This window comes from Copadichromis virginalis, linkage group LG3 (genome assembly GCF_057382275.1).
Source record: "Copadichromis virginalis isolate Kocher_CV1m ecotype Utaka linkage group LG3, C_Virginalis_male_GT1.1, whole genome shotgun sequence".
Classification (NCBI taxonomy): domain Eukaryota; kingdom Metazoa; phylum Chordata; class Actinopteri; order Cichliformes; family Cichlidae; genus Copadichromis; species Copadichromis virginalis.
In genome coordinates, this window is record NC_140620.1 from 26,916,548 (window position 1) to 26,938,755 (window position 22,208).

General features: G+C 41.7%; 3 protein-coding genes across 3 annotated transcripts in view; 2 read left to right on the forward strand and 1 right to left on the reverse strand.

Moving 5' to 3' along the window:
* The window catches only part of LOC146713746 (uncharacterized), a 100,031-nt gene that overhangs the window by 60,525 nt on the left and 17,298 nt on the right, over positions 1-22,208 (forward strand). The gene's annotated exons all lie outside the window — the stretch shown is intronic.
* LOC146713752 (tripartite motif-containing protein 16-like) lies at positions 1,466-3,979 on the forward strand. Its single transcript, XM_085450089.1, has one exon. It carries the CDS (start codon positions 1,482-1,484, stop codon positions 3,153-3,155), a length of 1,674 nt encoding a protein of 557 aa, XP_085306215.1. The 5' UTR covers positions 1,466-1,481; the 3' UTR covers positions 3,156-3,979.
* Positions 9,591-11,382, reverse strand: LOC146713753 (tripartite motif-containing protein 16-like protein). Its single transcript, XM_085438982.1, has 2 exons — positions 11,341-11,382; positions 9,591-10,954 (listed from the first exon to the last, which is right to left on the reverse strand). Exons 1-2 carry the CDS (start codon positions 11,380-11,382, stop codon positions 10,127-10,129), a joined length of 870 nt encoding a protein of 289 aa, XP_085295108.1. The 3' UTR covers positions 9,591-10,126.

A 22,208-nucleotide genomic window follows, 5' to 3' on the forward strand; every position in this document is an offset into this window, starting at 1 on the left:
AGATGAAACAATAATAGCTTACAGACATGAACACACACGTGCATCTATGCTTGTGGACCTTCTGTGACATGATGCGTAATCCACACAGCTGTGAAGGTAAGTCATACCTTAAGAAAACAGTGATTTGAGGTTAAGGGGATTCCTCTGAAGTGGTGCAAAAGTGTGAAACAAGTCAGAAAGAAGTTGTTTAATGTTTGTGTACATGGACATGTCTGGGGATAAATGTATGCTCACCACCTCAATGAACTCAAGCAACAAGGAGCAAAAGTCCTTACTGATGCGAGACCAGTGAAGTCATACAGGAAACAATTACTTCAACTTATTTGTGTGTTTGTTTGCTGTTGTGAAACTGTAAGTAAAGAGTGGAAGGTGGATCTAGCTGAGAATCTGCACGTTTTCTGAGCAATGTCTTGTGATTGACATGTCATTAGCTAAAAACTATGAACTAGTTACCACTCTTTCCTGATGCCTGAGTGTAATATACAAAGAGAACCTAATATTTTGTTCAATATGACAACAAACCATTGAGCGGTGAACACATCAGAAAAATGCTTGCTTGATCTTGTCACATGGTCATTGGTCATTTTACCATACACTCCTTTTTGACTTGACCAGTAGTCTTTTCACAATCACAAGGGTATTTAGCAATGACCCTGGTGAAGGCCACAGGGGGAAATGTGTTGGTCACGCATTAAAACTGGTTCCTAATACTTTAAGTTTCACTGGAGTCTTCATGTCATTAGATCTTTGTCTTCGCCATGAACCTTGAAAGTTGTTCCAGAAAGGTTTGTTGCTATTTTAATGTAAAGAACATGGTTATTTCTGTTGCAGCAGCTGTTATAAATGCAAAACTAAAATTCAAGATTCTTTTGAGTAATTAACTTTTTGCAGGAATATCTGTAATTATATGTGCAGACTCTGCTGACTGTTCAAAGCAATGCAGTGGCATTTATCTAGTTCTCATCCTGTTACAGCAACATCGATTACTGCCTATAAAAGCAATAAATAAATAAATAAAAGCAACCAGCATATGTCTGCTAACCTAACCCTGCTCTCCACATATGCTTTGATTAGGTCAGCAGCCTCTGCTGTTCTGACAGTTATTGTTACCTGAGACGTTTCTGTCCAGTGTTCATTAAAGCTGGATTTTTAAAAATTATTTATATAGAAGAAGCAGTAAATAAAAATGGTTAAACACACAGTTTCACTCTCAAACTGCTCCTCTTCCTGGAGTGAAGCACAGCCTGATAACCTCCCTCTTCTTCCTGCTCTTGAACACAGCACCTCCTCTCTGTCCACGTGTTTCCTCGTTCCCTCCCCTTCAGATCTGCAGTTTGAAGATGGGTGTAACCAACATGTGGTGACGTGTAAGAGCTGACAGGCTCCATTCACTGCAGAAACATGTTGTTGAGATCAGAGCTCAGACTAGTTTCAGTTATAAGGAAGTGAAACTCACACAGTCACTGTCACTGAGAGGAGAAATGGCGCAGAAAGGAGTTCAGCTGGACCGAGAAACCTTCTCTTGTTCCATCTGTTTGGATCTACTGAAGGATCCGGTGACTACAACCTGTGGACACAGCTACTGCAGGAACTGTATTAAAAGTTTCTGGGATGAAGAGGACAGGAAGGGAATCCACAGCTGCCCTCAGTGCAGGAAGACTTTCACACCGAGGCCTGCACTTGAAAAAAGCACCATGTTAGCAGCTTTAGTGGAGCAGCTGAAGAAGACTGGACTCCAAGCTGCTCCAGCTGATCACTGCTATGCTGGACCTGAAGATGTGGCCTGTGATGTCTGCACTGGGAGGAAGCTGAAAGCCATCAAGTCCTGCTTAGTCTGTCTGGCCTCTTACTGTGAGAAACACCTCCAACCTCACTATGATGCAGCTCCATTAAAGAAACACAAGCTGGTGGCCCCCTCCAAGAAGCTCCAGGAGAACATCTGCTCTCGTCATGATGAGGTGATGAAGATTTTCTGTCGTACTGATCAGCAGAGTATCTGTTATCTCTGCACAGTGGATGAACATAAAGACCATGAAACAGTCCCAGCTGCAGCAGAAAGGACTGAGAAGCAGAAGGAGCTCGAGGTGAGACGACTAAACATCCAGCAGAGAATCCAGGAGCGAGAGAAAGATGTGAAGCTGCTTCAACAGGAGGTGGAGGCCATCAATGGCTCTGCTGATAAAGCAGTGGAGGACAGTGAGAAGATGTTCACTGAGCTGATCCGTCTCCTCCAGAAAAGAAGCTCTGATGTGAAGCAGCAGGTCAGATCCCAGCAGGAAACTGAAGTGAGTCGAGTCAAAGAGCTTCAGGAGAAGCTGGAGCAGGAGATCGCTGAGCTGAAGAGGAAAGACGGCGAGCTGGAGCAGCTCTCACACACAGAGGATCACAACCAGTTTCTACACAACTACCCCTCACTGTCAGCACTCAGTGAGTCTACACACTCATCCAGCATCAATATTCATCCTCTGAGCTACTTTGAGGATGTGACAGCAGCTGTGTCAGAGACCAGAGATAAACTACAGGACATTCTGAGAGAGGAATGGACAAACATCTCACTGACAGTCACTGAAGAGGATGTTTCACTGTCACCAGCAGAGCCAAAGACCAGAGCTGAATTCTTAAAATATTCACGTGAAATCACACTGGATCCAAACACAGCAAACACACATCTGTTATTATCTGAAGGGAACAGAAAAGTAACATTTATGAAGCAACAACAGTCTTATTCTGATCATCGAGACAGATTCACTGGATGGTTTCAGGTCCTGAGTAGAGAGAGTCTGACTGGACGTTGTTACTGGGAGGTGGAGTGGAGAGGTGTAGGCATTCGTGTAGCAGTCGCATACAAGAATATCAGCAGAGCAGGGAGGGGCAATGAATGTGGATTTGGATACAATAACAAATCTTGGGCATTACATTGTGACACAAACAGTTATATATTTCTGCACAACAAAGTCCAAACTGTCCTCTCAGGTCCTCGGTCCTCCAGAGTAGGAGTGTACCTGGATCACAGAGCAGGTATTCTGTCTTTCTACAGCGTCTCTGAAACCATGACTCTCCTCCACAGAGTCCAGACCACATTCACTCAGCCGCTCTATGCTGGACTTTGGCTTTGGTTAAATGGAGACACTGCAGAGTTGATTAAAGTCAAATAGAGAAGACAGGTTCATGTTGATCCCTGACCATTATATGTACTTGTGTAGTTTCTAAATGAGGCTTTACATTTTAGAAGCTGAGAAGTTCAGTGGTCCATTGATGTGTGAAAATAATATTGCACTGATTCAAACTGTACTAACATTTATATACCTTACATCAATATAAATCTGAATTTGTTCTTATGGCTGATAATCATGTGAGTTTAAATGATACTACTCTTCATATTCAGCATGTTTGACTCTGTATGACTGAATCACAGGGGTTAGAAGTTTGTAGGTCACGATGCAGGTCTCACACTATACAGCCCGATGCTCTGATGCGACCTGAGTGCTCACACTGTGCGTCCATAACATGAAGCCTATAACACAAAATCTGTCTCAGCACAGTGCAGTCCATCACCAGTGTTCGGTCCTCCAGCACCAGCTGGACTGGTTAAAACAGCAGAACACAGGATCCATCAGACAAGCGACTCAGAATGAGTTGGACAATGCTGCGGTCAAGGTACTGCAACTACATGACTTGGATGTGTGTGAAAAAGTACTCTGGAAATCTTCAGAGATACCTGACTCTTGAACGATGGGGGATTATGAAAAGATTGTAGTGACTTAAATGTGCCTGATGGAGTTAGTAAGGGTGCCGCTGTGCCTCGAGCTGATGACAGCACCATAGAAACGGATGTGTTAGTGGAGGAGGTTTGGACACACGTCTGCTTTAATGTGTTTTGCTATTAAAAGATGACAGAATGTTTTATTTACACTAATAGTTGTTAATAAATAGGATTTGCTGAATCAAATTATGTTCTGATATTGTTTTTGTATCATCGTTACATAACATCAATTTCCACATTGTACACATGCAGTTATAGTGATGACAGACACATTAGTAATGATGATGTGAGACACTTACTGACATGTACAGATGGATTTTCTAAGTATGCATGCAGGTGTCTTCAAACCAAGGCAGCAGCATCTGTTGCATCTGCTTTTGAGGATGTTCTGAGTGAAGGACGTGTACCTGTTAAACTTCCAACAGATGAAGGCGAGGAGTTTAATAATAAACATTTGCATCAGCTGATGGTTCAGTTTAACATCACACATTTCTCTGCATAAAGCCAGATTGAACCAAGTGTTGTGGAGCATTTTAACAGAAGCTTTAAGGGCCGTATGTGAAAATACTTCACATCTGTTAACTTATGAAGACATGTAAACGTGGTCCAGGACCTTGTGCTGTCAAGGCCAAGCAGCCGGTGTAAAGAGGTTGGAGCCAAAAGCTGACTCGGTACACGTCTCTGTTTGATTTGAAGGAAAACTTTATTTATCGCACGGATCAGAAAGGCTGAGGTGAGACGTGGAGGAAATTCCACAGAGCAGGACTCACTGTAACAGAGGGAGAAGGTGAGTTATTTCTAGATGAGGTTAAAGGTGAGTACGATGTGAGGTGAGTGAAAGGAGATTTTGCCTCCTTGTATTACAGGCTGAAGCAAAGCTACAGAGACGGGAGTTTCTCTGGGTGTGTGGTGGAGTAAAGAGAAGAACAACATGTCTGACCTTTTCTTTTTTAGAGCAGAGGTGTGTTGTGGCAGGCAGGAGGGCAGGCAGGTGACTTTTCAGATTTACTCTGGGAAGCCGAGAGAAGAGCAGCAGCAGCAAGCAGGTTTCCAGCAGGCAGTGAACAGATGAAGAGGATCAGCATCAAAATACCCCCTCAGAGGTGAACAAAGATAATCTTTGGAGGACATTTCTACCAGCTATTTTTGTGTGAAGCTAACTGAACGGATTGTGCTACAGGTATGTAATAATAAAATAATATTATTAGATGGGAATACAAACTTTATTTTTGATGGCCCATATCTATGGGACTGATTTGTGCTAATAACACCCATTGTATGGACTGATAACAGCCGAAGCGGGTGAATAAAGTCACCCAGTAGCTAGCTGTGCCATTACCCAGCATACATCACTCCCTCCATATGCAATAAACGATACAAAAGTAACAGCCTATAATTAATGTATCTGCTGTATCTGCTGTTTCTCAGGTAGTTGTTTACATTATATAATTTATTGTGTTTTGTATAGGTCACTACAATGTGATTTTGGAAATGTATAAATATACGAACAACAGGCTCTTCCGCGGCAATCTCTTGTCGTCAATAAGCAACGTTTAGGGAGCTCTATAGTATTCAATGAGAGGACCCTGCACGTCAATTCCCGACGCGCAGGGGGTACCCTGCGCGTCGATAAGTGAAGCAGAGGGAGCCTGACCATGCGTCACACGTTTGACGAGTTGGGAGTGAGAACGTGTTGATAACTCACAGGAAAACAACCAGGGGGGGAAACAGGTTGACATATGGAGGTATTACAGACAGACCAGTAACAGGCAGAAAAAGGGGAGGGGTTACCAGTCTCTGATGTATTCCAGAAAGAGGATTGATTTGAAGCAGACACTGTATTTAACCTTTTTAATATTGACAACACACAATATAAAAACACGAGTGATGAGTTACATGTACCACACCAGCATCAACAAAACCCTGTTAACATCTGTCCAAAAGATTCAAATGTAAAATGACTTTATTTGCAGATCTGGCAGGTTAAGAAACAGCACATCAATTACCTCTAAGCAGCAACAATGTAGACAAAAAGTGGAAACTAGAAAAAAAAAAGTTTTTAACCAAGTGTCCTTCAATCATTTCTGTCTGTTTCAGTTCAATGAACTCTGCAGTGTCATTGTCATAATAAAAGAACCGAAGTCCAGCATAGAGCGGCTGAGTGAATGTGGTCTGGACTCTGTGGAGGAGAGTCATGGTTTCAGAGATGTTTTTTCACTGTTGTTGCTTTTCTGTTCCCCTCAGATAATAACAGATGTGTGTTTGCTGTGTTTGGATCCAGTGTGATTTCATGTGAATATTTTAAGAATCCAGCTCTGGTCTTTGGCTCTGCTGGTGACAGTAAAACATCCTCTTCAGCAACTCTTGATGAGATGTCTGTCACTTTCTCTTGTATATCTGAAACCATGCAGATGTTCTCCTGGAGCTTCTTGGAGGGGGCCACCAGCTTGTGTTTCTTTAACGGAGCTGCATCATAGTGAGGTTGGAGGTGTTTCTCACAGTAAGAGGCTGGACAAGACAAACAGGACTTGATGGCTTTCAGCTTCCTCCCAGTGCAGACATCACAGGCCACATCTTCAGGTCCAGCATAGCAGTGATCAGCTGGAGCAGCTTGGAGTCCAGTCTTCTTCAGCTGCTCCACTAAAGCTGCTAACATGGTGTTTTTCTCCAGGACAGGCCTCGGTGTGAAAGTCTTCCTGCACTGAGGGCAGCTGTGGATTCCCTTCCTGTCCTCTTCATCCCAGAAACTTTTAATACAGTTCCTGCAGTAGCTGTGTCCACAGGCTGTAGTCACTGGATCCTTCAGTAGATCCAAACAGATGGAACAAGAAATGTTTTCTTCATCCATTCTCTTTTCTTAGTAACAATGACTTGCTGGTTTGTCTTTTGCAGAAGTGAAACTATTCTGAGCTGTGACCTAATCAATAGGTGTTTACGTGGGAAATGGAGGCTGTCTGCTCTTACACGTCAACAGATGTTGGTTATGCCCATTTTCAAAATATAGACTGAATAGGAGGGAATGAGGAAACAGACAAAGAGGAGGTGCTGTCAGGTAGAAGGGGAGGAGTTATCAGTATCTGGTGTATTCCAGGATGAGGTTTGAGTTTGAAGTAAATACCTTTTTTATAAACAGTATATTAAAAAATGTTGGTGAGCTCAGTTTTTAGGTGGTAAATTCAGGAAAACCCGTAAAATTGTTATTAAATGGAATCAGAATGGGCTCTCTGATAGGAGCGACACTTAAATGAGGTAAACAAACCCATCACTGCAACATTTACAGTAACATCTTTAAATAAATAAATGACTTCTGAATGAAACTACAGAAATATCTACAACCACTGTAACAAACACTTATCAGAAAAACTGCAACTGCAATCTGCAACTAAGTTTGTTACTGAAATTGCAAAAATTACAAAAAAAACCCCTCATGTTTACAACAATGCCTACAGCTACACAAGGCAACTCCCACAACTAATCAGACACTATAGCTAAACTAACCTGTGACACTAATGCAACACCTACAATGAAGAAAGTGACCACTGACAGTACACCTGCAACTAACAATGCCAATAGCAACAATAGCAACAATAGCACAACAACAAGGATCACTTTGGCAACTTTTGCAACTTTATTTGAGTTGCAGCAACCTTAAAAACATGTGACTAAAGATTCCAACTTGGATAACAAATGTAAAACAAGCACAAAAAAACTGTAAGTAAGCATAGCTACTGCAACCCAACAAACACATTGAAGCAGTGGCAACGTCTGCAACTAATTCAATGACTGAAACTAGAAGCAACATCATCAGCAAAGTATAGTAACAGTTTTAACCACAAAACCTGCAAACTACAGCAGCATCTTCTACAAAACATGGTAACTTCTGCAATTAAACTAGCATCTGAAACTACATATAGCAACTGCAGCAAAATCAATTTCATTATCAGGCCGGGGTCTTTCTGTTTAGAGTTCTCTTCTCCTCGTGTTTGTGTGGTTCTCCCCGGGTACTACGGCTTCCTCCCACAGTCCAAAGACATGCAATTAGTGGGGATAGGTGTGAATGTGAGTGTGAATGGTTGTCTGTGTATGTGGGTTATCCCTGGGACAGATTGGCGACATGTCCAAGGTGTACCCTGCCTCTTGTCTTAAGACAGCTGGAACAGGCTCCAGTGCCCCCTCGACCTTGAAAAAAGATAAGCGGAAATGAATGAAAGGATATGATTATGATTATCAGTTTTACTAGCAGTGATGTAATAGCAGTGATAGCTGTGCATGGTGTACCAGTAACAGATGGATAAACATAACATAACTGTATTTATAAATGGCATAGTAAGAATGAAGCACCTGCCAATACCTCACTAATACTTACTAGTGTGACATTATTATAAAGTGCTACCCATGTATTGAACTGTTATTTGTTGTTCATAATCCATATGTCTCGTTGATGTGAGTGTACATTACCAGTCAAAAGTTTGGACACACCTTCTCATTTAATGTTTTTTCTTGTTTTCATGATCAAAACTATGAATTAACACGTATTGAATTATGCAGTAAGCAATAAAATCTGAAATTACTCAAAACCTATTTTAGATTCTTCAAAATAGCCACCCTTTGCTTTGATTACTGCTTTGTACACTCTTGGCATTCTCTCGATGAGCTTCAATGTGTAATCACCTGAAATGTTCTTCCAACAGTCTTGAAGGTGTTCCCAGAGATGCTGAGCACTTGTTGGCCCTTTGCTTTCACTCTGCGCTCCATCTCATCCCAAACCATCTGGATTGGGTTTAGGTCAGGTGACTGTGGAGGCCGGGCCAGCTGGCGCAGCACTTTATAGTCCATTTCAAACAATCTGATGATAGACAAGGAGTACAAAAATAAGCATACCTTAGCATGGTTGTCAAATCCACCTTTGTTCCTATTGTAATCCAGAATGGCCCAATGATAGTTGCAGTTATCTCCAAAACCATGTGCTGCCCTTGGTTCTTTTTGAGGAACACCGTCTTCATGTTTCCCAGTACATACTTGAATGTTTCAGGCATAACTTGTCCTGCCATGATATGTTGCCCAGATCGTTATGCTACATTTAAATGGCACTCTTGGCATATACTGTGTAAAAGGGCAGCATCCCCTAAAAGTGACTAGATGCTCATCAACTGATGTTTGGATTGGGTTAAAAATGAGGGGCAGGCACGCCATCCACTGACTGCCAGCTTGTCTTGTTGATGACGGCCTGGTCTTGAATCACAGTTGTTAAAGTGAATCACGCATGGCAACATGGGAAATTCATTGAGTGATTGGCCCAAAAGATTGTCCAGCCAGACTCTGCATGAACTTCTGGTAGATTCATTTCTAGATCTGTACAAATCAAATGACTCATGTATGGTTTCATGTCTGTCTGGGTTACCTCCTTCCAAATGTCTTTGTGAATCTATTTCACATCCAAGTTATTCGTGTTTACCACTATGACTTTGATAGACTCAGTCAGGAATTGTCCAATGCAGGATGTGATGTGATTAATCCAGGATATGACATATTTTTAGTCCTGGGGCAGAAGTGTGCAAGATTGGGCACCACAGCAGCTTCCACTGCTGTCGGGGGGGGCTGAGATGGCGGCCCTGAGTCTGCCGCCAACCTCACGGGGCAGATTCGCAGACGTCTGCAGAGTTGTGCTGGACTAAATGGGCCTCACTCCGGACGATCATCACCGGCACTTCAGGGCCTGAACTATTGAACTGTTATATCAGTCTGATCAAGTTAACAATATTTTTCAGAGATGAAACTTTTAACTCAGTCAAATTTTACTGGAACACAATACAGTGATTAACTGAGGAAGTTTTATATAAGGTGTCATTTTATTCCATACAAAGTTGTTTGAGTGCATATTACTTCTTCTTTTCACAGGGTTGCGCATATTTCAATGGCTAGTTTTCTTAAACAAAAGAAAAAGGAACCAACCAGAGAATAACACAAAAACACCCAACCAAACTGATCACTTCTCTAAATTGAAACATGACAGTGCACATAAATGAAAAACAGTTTCCCATAAAGAATAACTCTTGTGTAGAAGATATAACAAACTAGAAATGGGATGTTTTACATTAAATACCTTAATTAGAACAACATACAACATTTACAAAGATATATGAGGCTGTATTGTTTCTGCAGAGTGAAACACTTTTCCTTCATTAAAACAAAGCCAATCATTAACTAGACAACAAATAATGCAATGTCAAAGTCGCACCTATAAAGTGTTACTGACAGGCTAAGCAACAGCACATCAATAACGTCTGAGCAACAATGAAAGAGACCAAAGAAAGTGGAAACCGAAAAACCTGTTTTAACCAAGTGTCCTTCAATCATTTCTGTCTATTTCAGTTTAATGAACTCTGCGGTGTCACTGTCATAATAAAAGAACCGAAGTCCAGCATAGAGCGGCTGAGTGAATGTGGTCTGGACTCTGTGGAGGAGAGTCATGGTTTCAGAGACGCTGTAGAAAGACAGAATACCTGCTCTGTGATCCAGGTACACTCCTACTCTGGAGGACCGAGGACCTGAGAGGTTGGTTCGGACTTCATTGTGCCAAAACTGAAAACCATTTGAATCGTAACGTAAAGACCAAGATTTGTCGTTGAATCCAAATTTGCATTCATCAGAGCTCCCTGCTCTGCTGATATTCTTGTATGCAACTGCTACACCAACTCCTCTCCCTCTCCACTCCACCTCCCAGTAACAACGTCCAGTCAGACTCTCTCTACTCAGGACCTGAAGCCATGCAGTGAATCTGTCTGGATGATCAGAATAAGACTGTTGTTCCATACATGTTACTTTTCTGTTCCCCTCAGATAATAACAGACGTCTGTTTGCTGTGTTTGGATCCAGTGTGATTTCATGTGAATATTTTAAGAATCCAGCTCTGGTCTTTGGCTCTGCTGGTGACAGTAAAACATCCACTTCAGTGACTGTCAGTGAGATGTTTGTCCATTCCTCTCTCAGAATGTCCTGTAGTTTATCTCTGGTCTCTGACACAGCTGCTGTCACATCCTCAAAGTAGCTCAGATGGAACAAGAGAAGGTTTCTCGGTCGAGCTGAACTCCTTTCTGCGCCATTTCTCCTCTCAGTAATAATGACAGTGTAGGTTCCTCTTTGTAGAGGTGAAACTAATCTAAACCCAACATATGTGTTGTAGGCTGATAGCTGTCGGTGAGGGAATGAGGTGACATCACCAAGAGGAGGTGCTGTGTTTCAGTGAAATGAGGTAAGAGTTGTGAGTCTTACATTTAAACATTTTGGTCGGCTCAGTTTTTAGGTGGCAATTTCTGATTAATCGTGCCTTTAAACAGGCGACTTAAATGAATTCAGCAGTTCTCTCACTGCAGCATTTACGGCAACCCTTATAAAAAAAATGACTTAGCAATTAAACTAGAGCAATATCTGAAACCAGTGTAACTAACAACACCAATGTGAACAACGTCTAAAATTGTCACTGAAATTGCCAAAACTGCTAAACTGTGTCTACAGCATTGCCTACAACTACACAAGGCAACTCCCACAATCTCCCAAAAATCTGCAGGGTAACAAACCTGTGAAACTAACAAAACACCTGGAGTGATGCAAGCAACCATTGACACTATACCTGCAACTAACAAAATCAATGGAAACTACAGAAACCTCTGGCAGCAAAACCAACAACAGAAAGTGATCCCTTTTGCAGTTGAATAACCACTGTAACTGCAGCAACCTTAAAAACAACAAGATTCCATACTGTGCAACACATGTAAAACATTGCAAGCACACCAATCCTGTAATGACAACTTCTGCATTGTAATTCTTTAGCTGGCCCAAATTCTCATTTAGATTTGAAAGCATTTCACATACGTAAAGGCAGATGGCATAAGCATGAATTAAGACAAATGTTTGGGGAAGGCCTCAGAGCAGAATAGCAGTGGTGGCTCCCAGCCCAGGCAGATTCGCATATAGTAATGAGAGGAGAGTGAATTGAAATATAGTCCCTGTAGCTTCTGCACCGTGGCTGCTGGGTGACCCCGAGTCTGGGGCTCTCCTCAGCTCCTTCCAGGAGGGTGGCACAGTGGCACCTGCTAATTAATGTGACTTCTGTATGAAACTACAGCAATGCCTGGAAATCAGTCATATGTTTGCATCACTGTAGGGTCTTTATAGTATAAAGCACCTTGAGTGAACAGTTGTTGTGATTTGGCGCTATATAGATAAAACTGAGATTAATTGAGGAGCTTGTGTAACATTTTCATGTCTTTGAACGTTGAACGCTGAAACCTCGGAAAACAGTGAATATAGGAGTCGCAGTTTGTATTAAACAGAATACATATAGAATACATTTAAAAATGTTGGTCACCTCAGGTCTTACTTTGTAATTTCTGATCAATGATCATACAATCATTGAAAATCTGTCAAACCTAGAATGAGGAAAAGAGTAAGACCACATACAAGATTCTTATTTGTCGTTAAGGATGTGACAGAGGAGGATGCTAGGGACTGGATGAGATGGTGGCAGAGGATCTGCTGTGGTGATTCCCTAAATGGAGCAGCCAAAAGAAAAAGACGTGCTGACGTCATGAGTCGGTCAGTATGCTTAAAATACCAGTTTTCTAACTGACTGTCAGCTTTCACTGTGCAAAATGTGAATATTTTGTTTCCTCACTAGGAGGAAAACATTTAGGAGTAATGGTCATGTGCACTCTGCACCTCCAGACCTAAACACTATGAGAAGCTTTTAAAGATTACATGTGTCCAACTCCAGTGTTGTCAGAGTTCCTAAACAGACTCAGGCGCAGACGAGGGATCCTTGCAGAAAAGACAGTAAATGTATTTACAGTGACAACACCAAGTGATTATATATATACACAATGTTCTAGAGGGGCTCCAGGGACCGTGGGGGAAAAGGAAGGGATCAAACATGCTCCACTCCTCTCCAAATCACACTCACTTGCAGGATTTCAGGTAGGCAAGTCTAGGAAAGATCTACACAAAGAAGCGTCAGTTAGTAACGACAACAACTCAAGGATTCTAGTTTTCAGATTAAAGGGTGCCTGACACAGATTGCTCAACGATCCAACGATGAGTAGCAAAGCACTACTGTCTTAAGAAGGGCTCAAGATTAGTGGAGATCAGCAGCAGGTGGGGAGATTGAACGCAGGTGCGTGGGCCAAGGGCGGGAGCCCGTAATAAGCACCGCCCCAGCAGAGGAGAGAGAGAGAGAGCAGAAAACAAAAAAACAACAAAAAAAAACAACATGTTGCCTAACAAGGGGTCAGCTGGCGAGGCACGGGGACCATGACAAATGTGCAGTTGTCCTGTCATTCACAAGTTAATAGATTAACTCAGAAATAAATAGAAATACTCAGTGCATGAAGATCACGAGTGCTGGAAACATTAGCAAAACAACTGGTAAAGTTGGAGACTTGCAGTGTGCGAGCTGTTGTCATGTACATTGTTAACTATGTTTCAGCTCAGTAACTGCCTCGTTTGTTTGTTTGTTTTGCATAGATGTGCATGTATTTATTTTATTGTTGCTCTGTTTTTACGATGCTAATTTGAGATGCTGTCATCTCTGAGATGAGTTTTTGTACCTGATCTCTGGGCAGGAACAATAAACTTGACTAAACTGATATTAAAAACACTGATTTGTTCTAATCCAGATGTAGTAGCTTTACGATGATTTCTGCAGGTTGAAGAACAGCTGGAATCATCATCTGAACATTTAACCTTTGTAAGAGCAGCACAAAGACGCAGAAACAGGCTCTCTCTCAGTGTCGTTTTACAAATACTGTAATGTTACAGCTGCAGTAAAACCAAGATGAAAATAATCAGGGTGAATTTAATTGTTACTGAAACAACATGTAAGGTCTTCACTAAATACCTCACCATCTGCAATCCCTCTATAATCAGTCGTGTTTTTAGGCTATAAAGCTGTAAAACGATGAAAGTCCACAAAAACACCACTGCAAGCATCACAGGGAAACATTAGAATAGAATAGAATAGAATAGAATAGAATAGAATAGAATAGCCTTTATTGTCATTGTACAGAGTACAACGAAATTGGAGTGCCGCTCCCTTGGTGCAAGTTTCAATAATAAATATAAATGTAAAATATAAAAGTACAAAAAAAACAATCGTAAGTACTCAAACAATAGTATGTACAATATATACAGGATAGCAGCATTGATATAATGACAGTGTGGCACACAGTGACTGTTTCGCTTCCTGCAGCAAAGCAGAAAATATGCAAATGAGGAACAAAATCCAACAGATTTAACAGAAGTAATGACCTTTTCTTTCTGTCCTGCTAAAACACATCACCAATAGCAGAAACATTAGACGTGCTTGTTTAACTAAAGGAGAATCGCAGAGAGAATCTGGACACCAGCACTTAAGCAGCTAACACATAATAAAGGGAGCTGTAAAGGAAAAACAGGGAGAATAAAAACACCATAAACAACATCCTGACTCATCTGCATGAATCACAGCAGGTTCATTTGGAGTGTGTTTGTTTTAATTGTTGCTCTGAGTTCACACTTGAGCGCCTGTGCACACAGAAGCATCTCTGCCTTTTTGTACCTCTGGTCACATTAAGATGGGCAGTGGGAGACTTTGGAGGGGCTTGCTCACATAAAATCAAATACAGTTGACATAATCTTCCAACAGCAGAATCTTTTTTCTGGATAAATCAAAATCAGAGACTTGAACACCTACACAGCATCTGAACATGTGCATACTGTCCTCACTACAGTACCAAAGCTCATCATCTTGTTATGACTTATGGTTCCATAACAGGGTGTCAGTTCTGGAGTTTCCCCAAAATTACTGTTAACAGTACATATTCAGTCATAACCACACAGGCACTGCCTCTAAATAAAACTCAGTATCTGTACCCCACTCTGACAGTGTATCTGCTCATTTCCTGTTGTTTTCACAGAGAACTGGATTCTTGGTTTCCCCCCCAAAAACACCCCATGATGTGAAGATGATAGTAATGAGTTACACAGACCATCAGAGGGGGCAAAAGTACAGACGTTCTTTACTTAAGTAGAAGTACAGATACCCGTGTTTTTAAAAAATATTCTCCAGTAAAAGCACTGAAGCAACTTCTTTGAGTAAAAGTGAAAAAGTACAGTTTACAGGTTACAAGGTAACTAAAGCTTGTGCTATATTAATATAAGAATATAATCAGAAAATATTATCAGTGCACAAGAATACAAATATTATTCTAATCTAAATTCTAATTCTAATGAATGTGCTTATTTTGATTTGAAAGATTTCAAAACAATAACTGTTTCCTGTTGCCTACTTTGTAGAGGGTGACTTTGCCTCTAAACAGGAAAATGCGCAGTCAGGGGTTAAAGTGGTGGAGGAACTCTAAAATTAGTAATGGCGCTCAGTGTGGGGAAAAAATGATGGCCCACAATAATTTCTGATGTAAGCTTCATAAAGTTTTCTTAGTGTAAAGGCTGCAATCAGCTGACCTGCTGCTCTTTGTGGATTTACACAACTGAACTTAACAACATGTACGCAGTTTCACCAGCTATCATATCTGATGTCCATCCCCTACACTCACACTATGCGGCTTCACACTAGACAGTATACAGCTCATACAAAGTTTCAATTCAGTTAAATAATCTAAGCATCATTATCTTAAATGCACATTCATTTCTGCCACACTTGATGTAACCATAAGCTGTCCAACAGTGTTTTATAGTGAATTCACCACATGAATGCAAACTAACCTGTTTTCCCCGGACACAACAACACACTAGCTACTCTGAAGTACCACAACCATAACTCCAGCCCACTTTCATCCCTGAGTATAAACACTAGATGAACTTAAAGGAACAAGTCTGCTTTGGAAATGTAAGGAGTAGAAAGCACGGATATTTATACACAGTTTAATAATGTAGGGAGTAAAACTAAAAATAAATACTCAAGTGAAGTAAACATATGTGAAAAATCTACTTAAGTATTTGTACTATGTTAACTTTCCACCTTTGTAAACCAAACCAACATCAATAAAACCTTATTAACATCCATCCGTAAATATAGATGGTACATGGAAAAACAATCAAATGATGAAATGATTTTATGTGCAGATCAGCAGCTCATAAACTGGTCACAACTATCGATCTATTAATCATTTTTCTCTCTCCCTTTGTTGTTTAGGCTTAAACAATTAAAAGACAAAAGTGTGTTTTCATCAGACTGCTCTCACATCTACAGGATAAAGGTTTTTCCCCTTTTTAAATGGTAAAAGTCCAGAATGTTTCATTTGACTGTTTTTCTACACGAACGAGTAAATTTCTACAGGTCTACATATATTTCAACACTAATTTTCTCTTTGCATTAGCAAAGACGAACAGACAAAACCACAAATAAATCCACAAGTCAAGAAGTTTTCATTAAGAGTGTAAGGAAGAGGACTCCCTTACTGCATTTATTTATATTGTATTGTCTGTATAGCACTTTAGAGCACACCTTTCACTTTATTAAAAGCACCTTATCAAGCACTTTATGAGCATTGCACTTTAAGCATGGATTTGCACACAAGAAGTTTAAATATTTATTGACTATTTATTGGGAATTTTAAAATCAGTTGGTGGCCTTGTTTCAGATCCTGCACAGCTGCTCCTCATCAAGGAATGTGGTGGTTGTCTGTCAGGAGAGAAGAATGGTGATTGAGATTGTGATTAAGGTTTACCAGTAAGGAAAACTAAGGCAAATGTGTAGTGATGGGACGTTCTGTATCGAGGCTTCGGAGCGTGTGTCGAGTAATGGAGGGGGCGTTTCCGCGAAGCGCGTATCGAGGCTTGCTTCATTTATGGGAGGAGCTGAAAATGATGACGTCCGAAGCCTCGCTGCCCGGCTGTACCACGTGACTGGTTCATGAAGTGGTTCGAACTTTGCCGCGAGCTATGACAGCGATATAAACCCCTCAGACTTCATTCAAAAATGTGGGTGTTTGATGGAGAGTTGCGGTTAGAGAGAGTTTGGAGACCGTTTGGAGGTTTATGAGAGTGAGGAGAGAAAGTCTGGAGAGAATGGAGCCAGCTAAGAAGAGGAGGATGTCCTCCCCTGTGAGGGAACATTTTGATCTTATTCCTCCCAACAAGGTATGTAAATTTCAACAGAAGATGTATTTTCATGATACTGATGGTGCAATACAATTTATGTTAAGCTGTCTTTACTTTTGTACAAGGTGAAGTGTTTGCTATGTGCCAGGGAGCTGGGATATAACAACAACACCTCATCCATGCTTAGGCACTACAGAGCTTTGCATGAGAATAAGGGGGACACCGATTGTGGAGCAAGACCAGGTGAGCCATCAAATGCCATGATAATATAGCATGCTGTAATGTTACTAAATGATATAACAATATTATACAACTGTAATAAGTTACGTGTGTGATATTTATATTTGTGCTTTGTCTTTATTGTCTTTCCTCAGGAGAACAATCTCAAATAGATGAAGACCTGGTCAGCATGGTGATTGAGGACTCACAGCCATTTAGCATTGTGGAGGACAAAGGATTCAAAAGACTTGTTAAATCATTAAATCCTAGCTATGTTCTCCCCACTAAAAAGGTCGTAAAAGCAGTGAAAATTTAGTTTTTACAGAATAAAATGTGAACAGGCAGGACTGAGGCTCAAAGCCTCAGTGTGTAGCTGTCCATACCTCAACGTTACAAAAGCACAACTACTGTCCACACCCCAACCACACCTCACCTCACAGTAAATGATCATTTCCATTTCAAGCATTTCCAAATAATCATTTCCCATACTGCCACTATAAATATACACAGTATACTGCCATCACTACAATATACATGTTTTACACACTCCTTTTGTTGTTGACATTTACAGGCTGTGTGCAAAATGCCACACTCTTCAAATTCATGCCAGCTATTATTTTTACGTCCAGTAGGTGTCCTGCTAGAGCAAATGAAGCTTCATGAAGCTTCGCGTTGGGGTGAACCAATTGGATGAAAAGCTTCAGTGCTTCATGGGGCTTCATCTGCCCATCACTACAAATGTGTGTGTGAAATCTAGGGATAAAAGTGGTGCAAATAAGTGTTTGTAAGTTAATGATTACTCACCTTTCTTGCCTGTGTCCTCTTCAAGGTGTTTGGGCAAATGTTTCCCCGGGGGTCCAGACACCATTTAAAGGTTCCGGGAGAGACCATTGGTAAAGAGAGTGTGGTGAATCTTTTTGTGCTTGGGTTTCTGGGTTTTTATAATATTGGGTTTTGTGTAACATTAAAGTGTGAAGTATTTATTAATATGTAAATGTGAAGATGTATTTATGTATTTATTTATTCTTATTGATATATTGTATACTGTGGTGGAAGGTTGGGATTTAAGAATTTACCTGAGAGTGGAATAATGGTTAAGTCTGTGACAAGCAAGAAAAGCTAAGTGGGGTTGGGGCTACAATAAGTTGTGTGCATGGAGACGAACACAGGTACCCCACTGCTGAGGTTTACCTGACAGTAGGAGGTCAAACCTACTTGTTAGTGGTAGCTGTTGTTCCCAGTTTGCCATATTCAGTGATATTTGGTAATGACATCCCCACTCTTTTTGATCTAATACATCAGTCGGATTATGACCCTCAAGTGAGTGCTGAGAAAGACATTCAAGGCTTAGGTGATGAATCTGGAAGCTCACTTCCTCTAGATATGACAGTTGAACCATTTAAACCCTGCCATGTAGTCACAAGAGCACAAAGTGCAAAGGAAAGGATGCAAGAACTGCCCTTTTTTGAGGAGTCTCTCGAAACGGAGCCAGGGAAGATTAGGAAGTCTAGGGCTCAGAAAAGAAGAGAAAAGTTCAAAGGCTCAGGGGAAAAAGGTACAGCATTGTTCCCTAAGCCAAATAACCAACTTGAGTTTGATGTTCCCTCAGATTTAGGTGCACTCCAAAGAAGCGACCCTACTCTAAAACCCTGGTTTGAGAAGGTAACAGAGGTAGAGGGGGCTAGTCAAGGTCAGGTAAGCTGTCTTGCAGACACTGTTTACTTGATTAAAGGAGGCATCTTGTACCAGAGAAAGGGGAAGTGCGAAGCTGTGGCACTCCCACAACAGTTCAGAGACAAAGTTACGGATTTGGGTCATTCAATTCCATGGGCAGGTCATATGGCTTTTCACAAAACACTGAATAGGATCAGCAGCCGTTTTGTTTGGCCAGGGATGTATGTCCAGGTTTCTGAGTTTTGCCGTTCCTGTGAAAAATGTCAGTTGACCTCAGGCAAAGGAGTAGCGCGAGCCCAGTTGCAACCACTGCCAATTATTGAAACACCATTTGAGAGGCTAGGCATGGATATTGTGGGCCCTTTAGAGAGGAGCTCCACAGGTCATCGCTACATATTAGTCATATGTGACTATGCAACACGGTTTCCTGAGGCCTTCCCACTCAGATCAATTAAAGCTCGTCACATTGCTAATTGTCTTCTGCAGCTTTTCTCTAGGGTAGGCATACCAAGAGAAATTCTGACGGACTGTGGAACGAACTTTCTATCCAAGTTGTTGCAGCAGGTTTATAAGCTGTTAGGGATAAAGGGACTTAAGACCACCCCGTATCACCCCCAAACGGACGGGCTAGTGGAGAGATACAACCAGACTCTCAAAAGTATGCTGCGCAAGTTTGTCTCTGACACAGGTTCTGACTGGGATCAATGGCTGCCCTACCTTCTGTTCGCCTACCGGGAGGTCCCGCAGGTTTCCACTGGCTTCTCGCCTTTTGAACTTTTATACGGTCGCCAAGTGAGAGGCCCCCTGGATCTGCTTAAGGACTGCTGGGAGGAATCCAAAGCAGAGGGCGAAAACATCGCAGCCTACGTCATCACCATGAGAGAGAGGTTGGAGAAAATGGCATCATTGATGCAAGACAACATGAAAGCTGCACAAAAACATCAAAAGACTTGGTATGATCAGAAGGCCAGGGATAGGGTCTTCCTTCCAGGTCAGAAAGTACTGTTATTGCTTCCCACTAGCGATAACAAGCTGCTGACAAAATGGCATGGACCATACGAGATCGTCAGACAAGTGAGTAAAGTCACTTATGAGCTGAATATGCCAGAAAGAGTTAAAAAAATATCAGACATTTCACGTGAACTTGTTGAAGGAATTCCACAGCCGACAAGAGCCGGTCTATCAGTTACTGGTGCGTTCAGTTAAGGATGAGGAGGTGACTGAGAAGTTCTTTCCAACTAACATTCAAGTTTGTGCTTCAGTTGACCTTTCTCATTTGTCTCCTACTGAGCAGGCTGATATAAAACCACTCGTGGACCCACAGCTCTTTCGAGAGACACCAGGTTTCACATCACTGGTTCAGCATAAGATACGGGTGAAGGAGGATGCACCCGTTCGACAAAAGAGCTACAGAATTCCAGAACGGTTGGTGCCAGTGCTGCAGAAAGAAATTGTTAGATTTGTATTGTTGATTGTCATTTATGCTTAGAAATATTTACTTATATATGCTTAGAGTTTTGTAATTAGTTGTAGATTGGTAGAGGTTTTGATCCTTGATAGTCTGCAAACTTTGTGTGTATTAGACAGCACTTTGGGAGCATGAGAGGTCATACCGTGTCTTATTGTTTTATGGTAGGATTAACGTAGTTGCGTCTGTTCTAGTCTAAGTGCTCTTTGTTTAGATGAACTGCAGGACTTCCTCACCGTGTTATCTAGGATGAACCATCTAGGGTGAGGGGGAGGCTACCCTCTTCCTGACCAAGGATGGTTGACCCTTTGATCAGCAGTACACACACACACACAGGCAAGGTACTCTTTGTTTGTATGTAGACGTCGTATGTTAATGAACCTATGCATATTCATGTAACCTCAATAAAAGGACAGTGTATGGGAGAACGGACGAGACCAACTGGAGTCAAGCGGTTGTCCGGTTCTCTCCCGTGCACGAGTAACATGAAGAAGTTTGCCTACTTGCGTCTTGCTTGCAGTGTAATTATATTGTCTTAACGTTCCAGCGAATAGGTTTATGCTACAAACCTATCAGAAATAAAACTGATGTTGGACCTGGGAATCATTGAGGTGTCAAGTAGTGAGTGGTGCAGCCCGATTGTTTTGGTACCAAAGAAAGATGACACCCTGAGATTCTGTATTGATTTCAGATATTTGAATGCAGTATCCAAGTTTGATCCCTACCCAATGCCCAGGGTGGATGACCTGCTGGAGAGAGTTGGATCAGCAACGTACATTACAACACTTGATTTGTGTAAAGGATACTGGCAAGTGGCTTTGGCACCAGAAGCAAGAGAGCTGACAGCCTTCAAAACTCCGTTTGGTATGTACCAATTTAAAGTCATGCCATTTGGTCTTCAAGGTGCACCAGCGACATTCCAACGATTAATGGACCATGTACTGAGAGATGTGTCAGCATTCTCTGCAGCATATCTGGATGACGTGGTGGTGTACAGCCAGTCCTGGGAAGAGCATGTCATTCACCTACAGAAGGTGCTACACTCCATCAGAATGGCTGGACTGACTATCAATCCCAAGAAGTGCTCCATAGCCAAGAGAGAAGTGGAGTACTTGGGCTTTGTAGTTGGCTCTGGGAAGATAAAGCCGCAGGTTGGAAAGATTGAAGCAATTCAGTCCTTCCCAGTTCCGACAACAAAAAGGAAGGTGAGAGGTTTTCTGGGTCTAGTAGGCTGGTACCGGAAATTCATACCTTCTTTTGCAGAGCGATCCACTGTACTTAATAACCTCACAAAAGGCTCAGCCCCTAACAAAGTGCGTTGGACGGAAGACTGTGAGCAAGCATTCAGAGACCTCAAGGAAGCAGTTTGCACACATCCAGTTCTACACAGTCCAGACTTCAACAAGCCATTCATCTTGCAAACTGATGCTTCGGGAGTTGGCCTTGGTGCTGTCCTTCAGCAAGAGGTGGATGGTGAAAGAAGGCCTGTGGTGTTTCTGAGTCGGAAACTACTCGACGGTAGAGAAAGAGTGCTTGGCCATGAAATGGGCTATTGAGGCCTTGAGGTATTATCTTCTGGGACGTCACTTCACTCTGGAGACTGATCATCGTGCCCTCCAGTGGTTGAACCGCATGAGGGATGCGAATGCCCGCATTGCAGGATGGTACCTGTCTCTGCAGCCTTATGACTTTACGGTCCAGTATAGGCCGGGGAAGTTAAATGTGGTTGCTGATTGTTTATCTAGGATGACAGAGGACTGAAGCACTTCGCGCTTAAGAGAGGGAGGAGGAAATGTAAGGAAGAGGACTCCCTTACTGCATTTATTTATATTGTATTGTCTGTATAGCACTTTAGAGCACACCTTTCACTTTATTAAAAGCACCTTATCAATCACTTTATGAGCATTGCACTTTAAGCATGGATTTGCACACAAGAAGTTTAAATATTTATTGACTATTTATTGGGAATTTTAAAATCAGTTGGTAGCC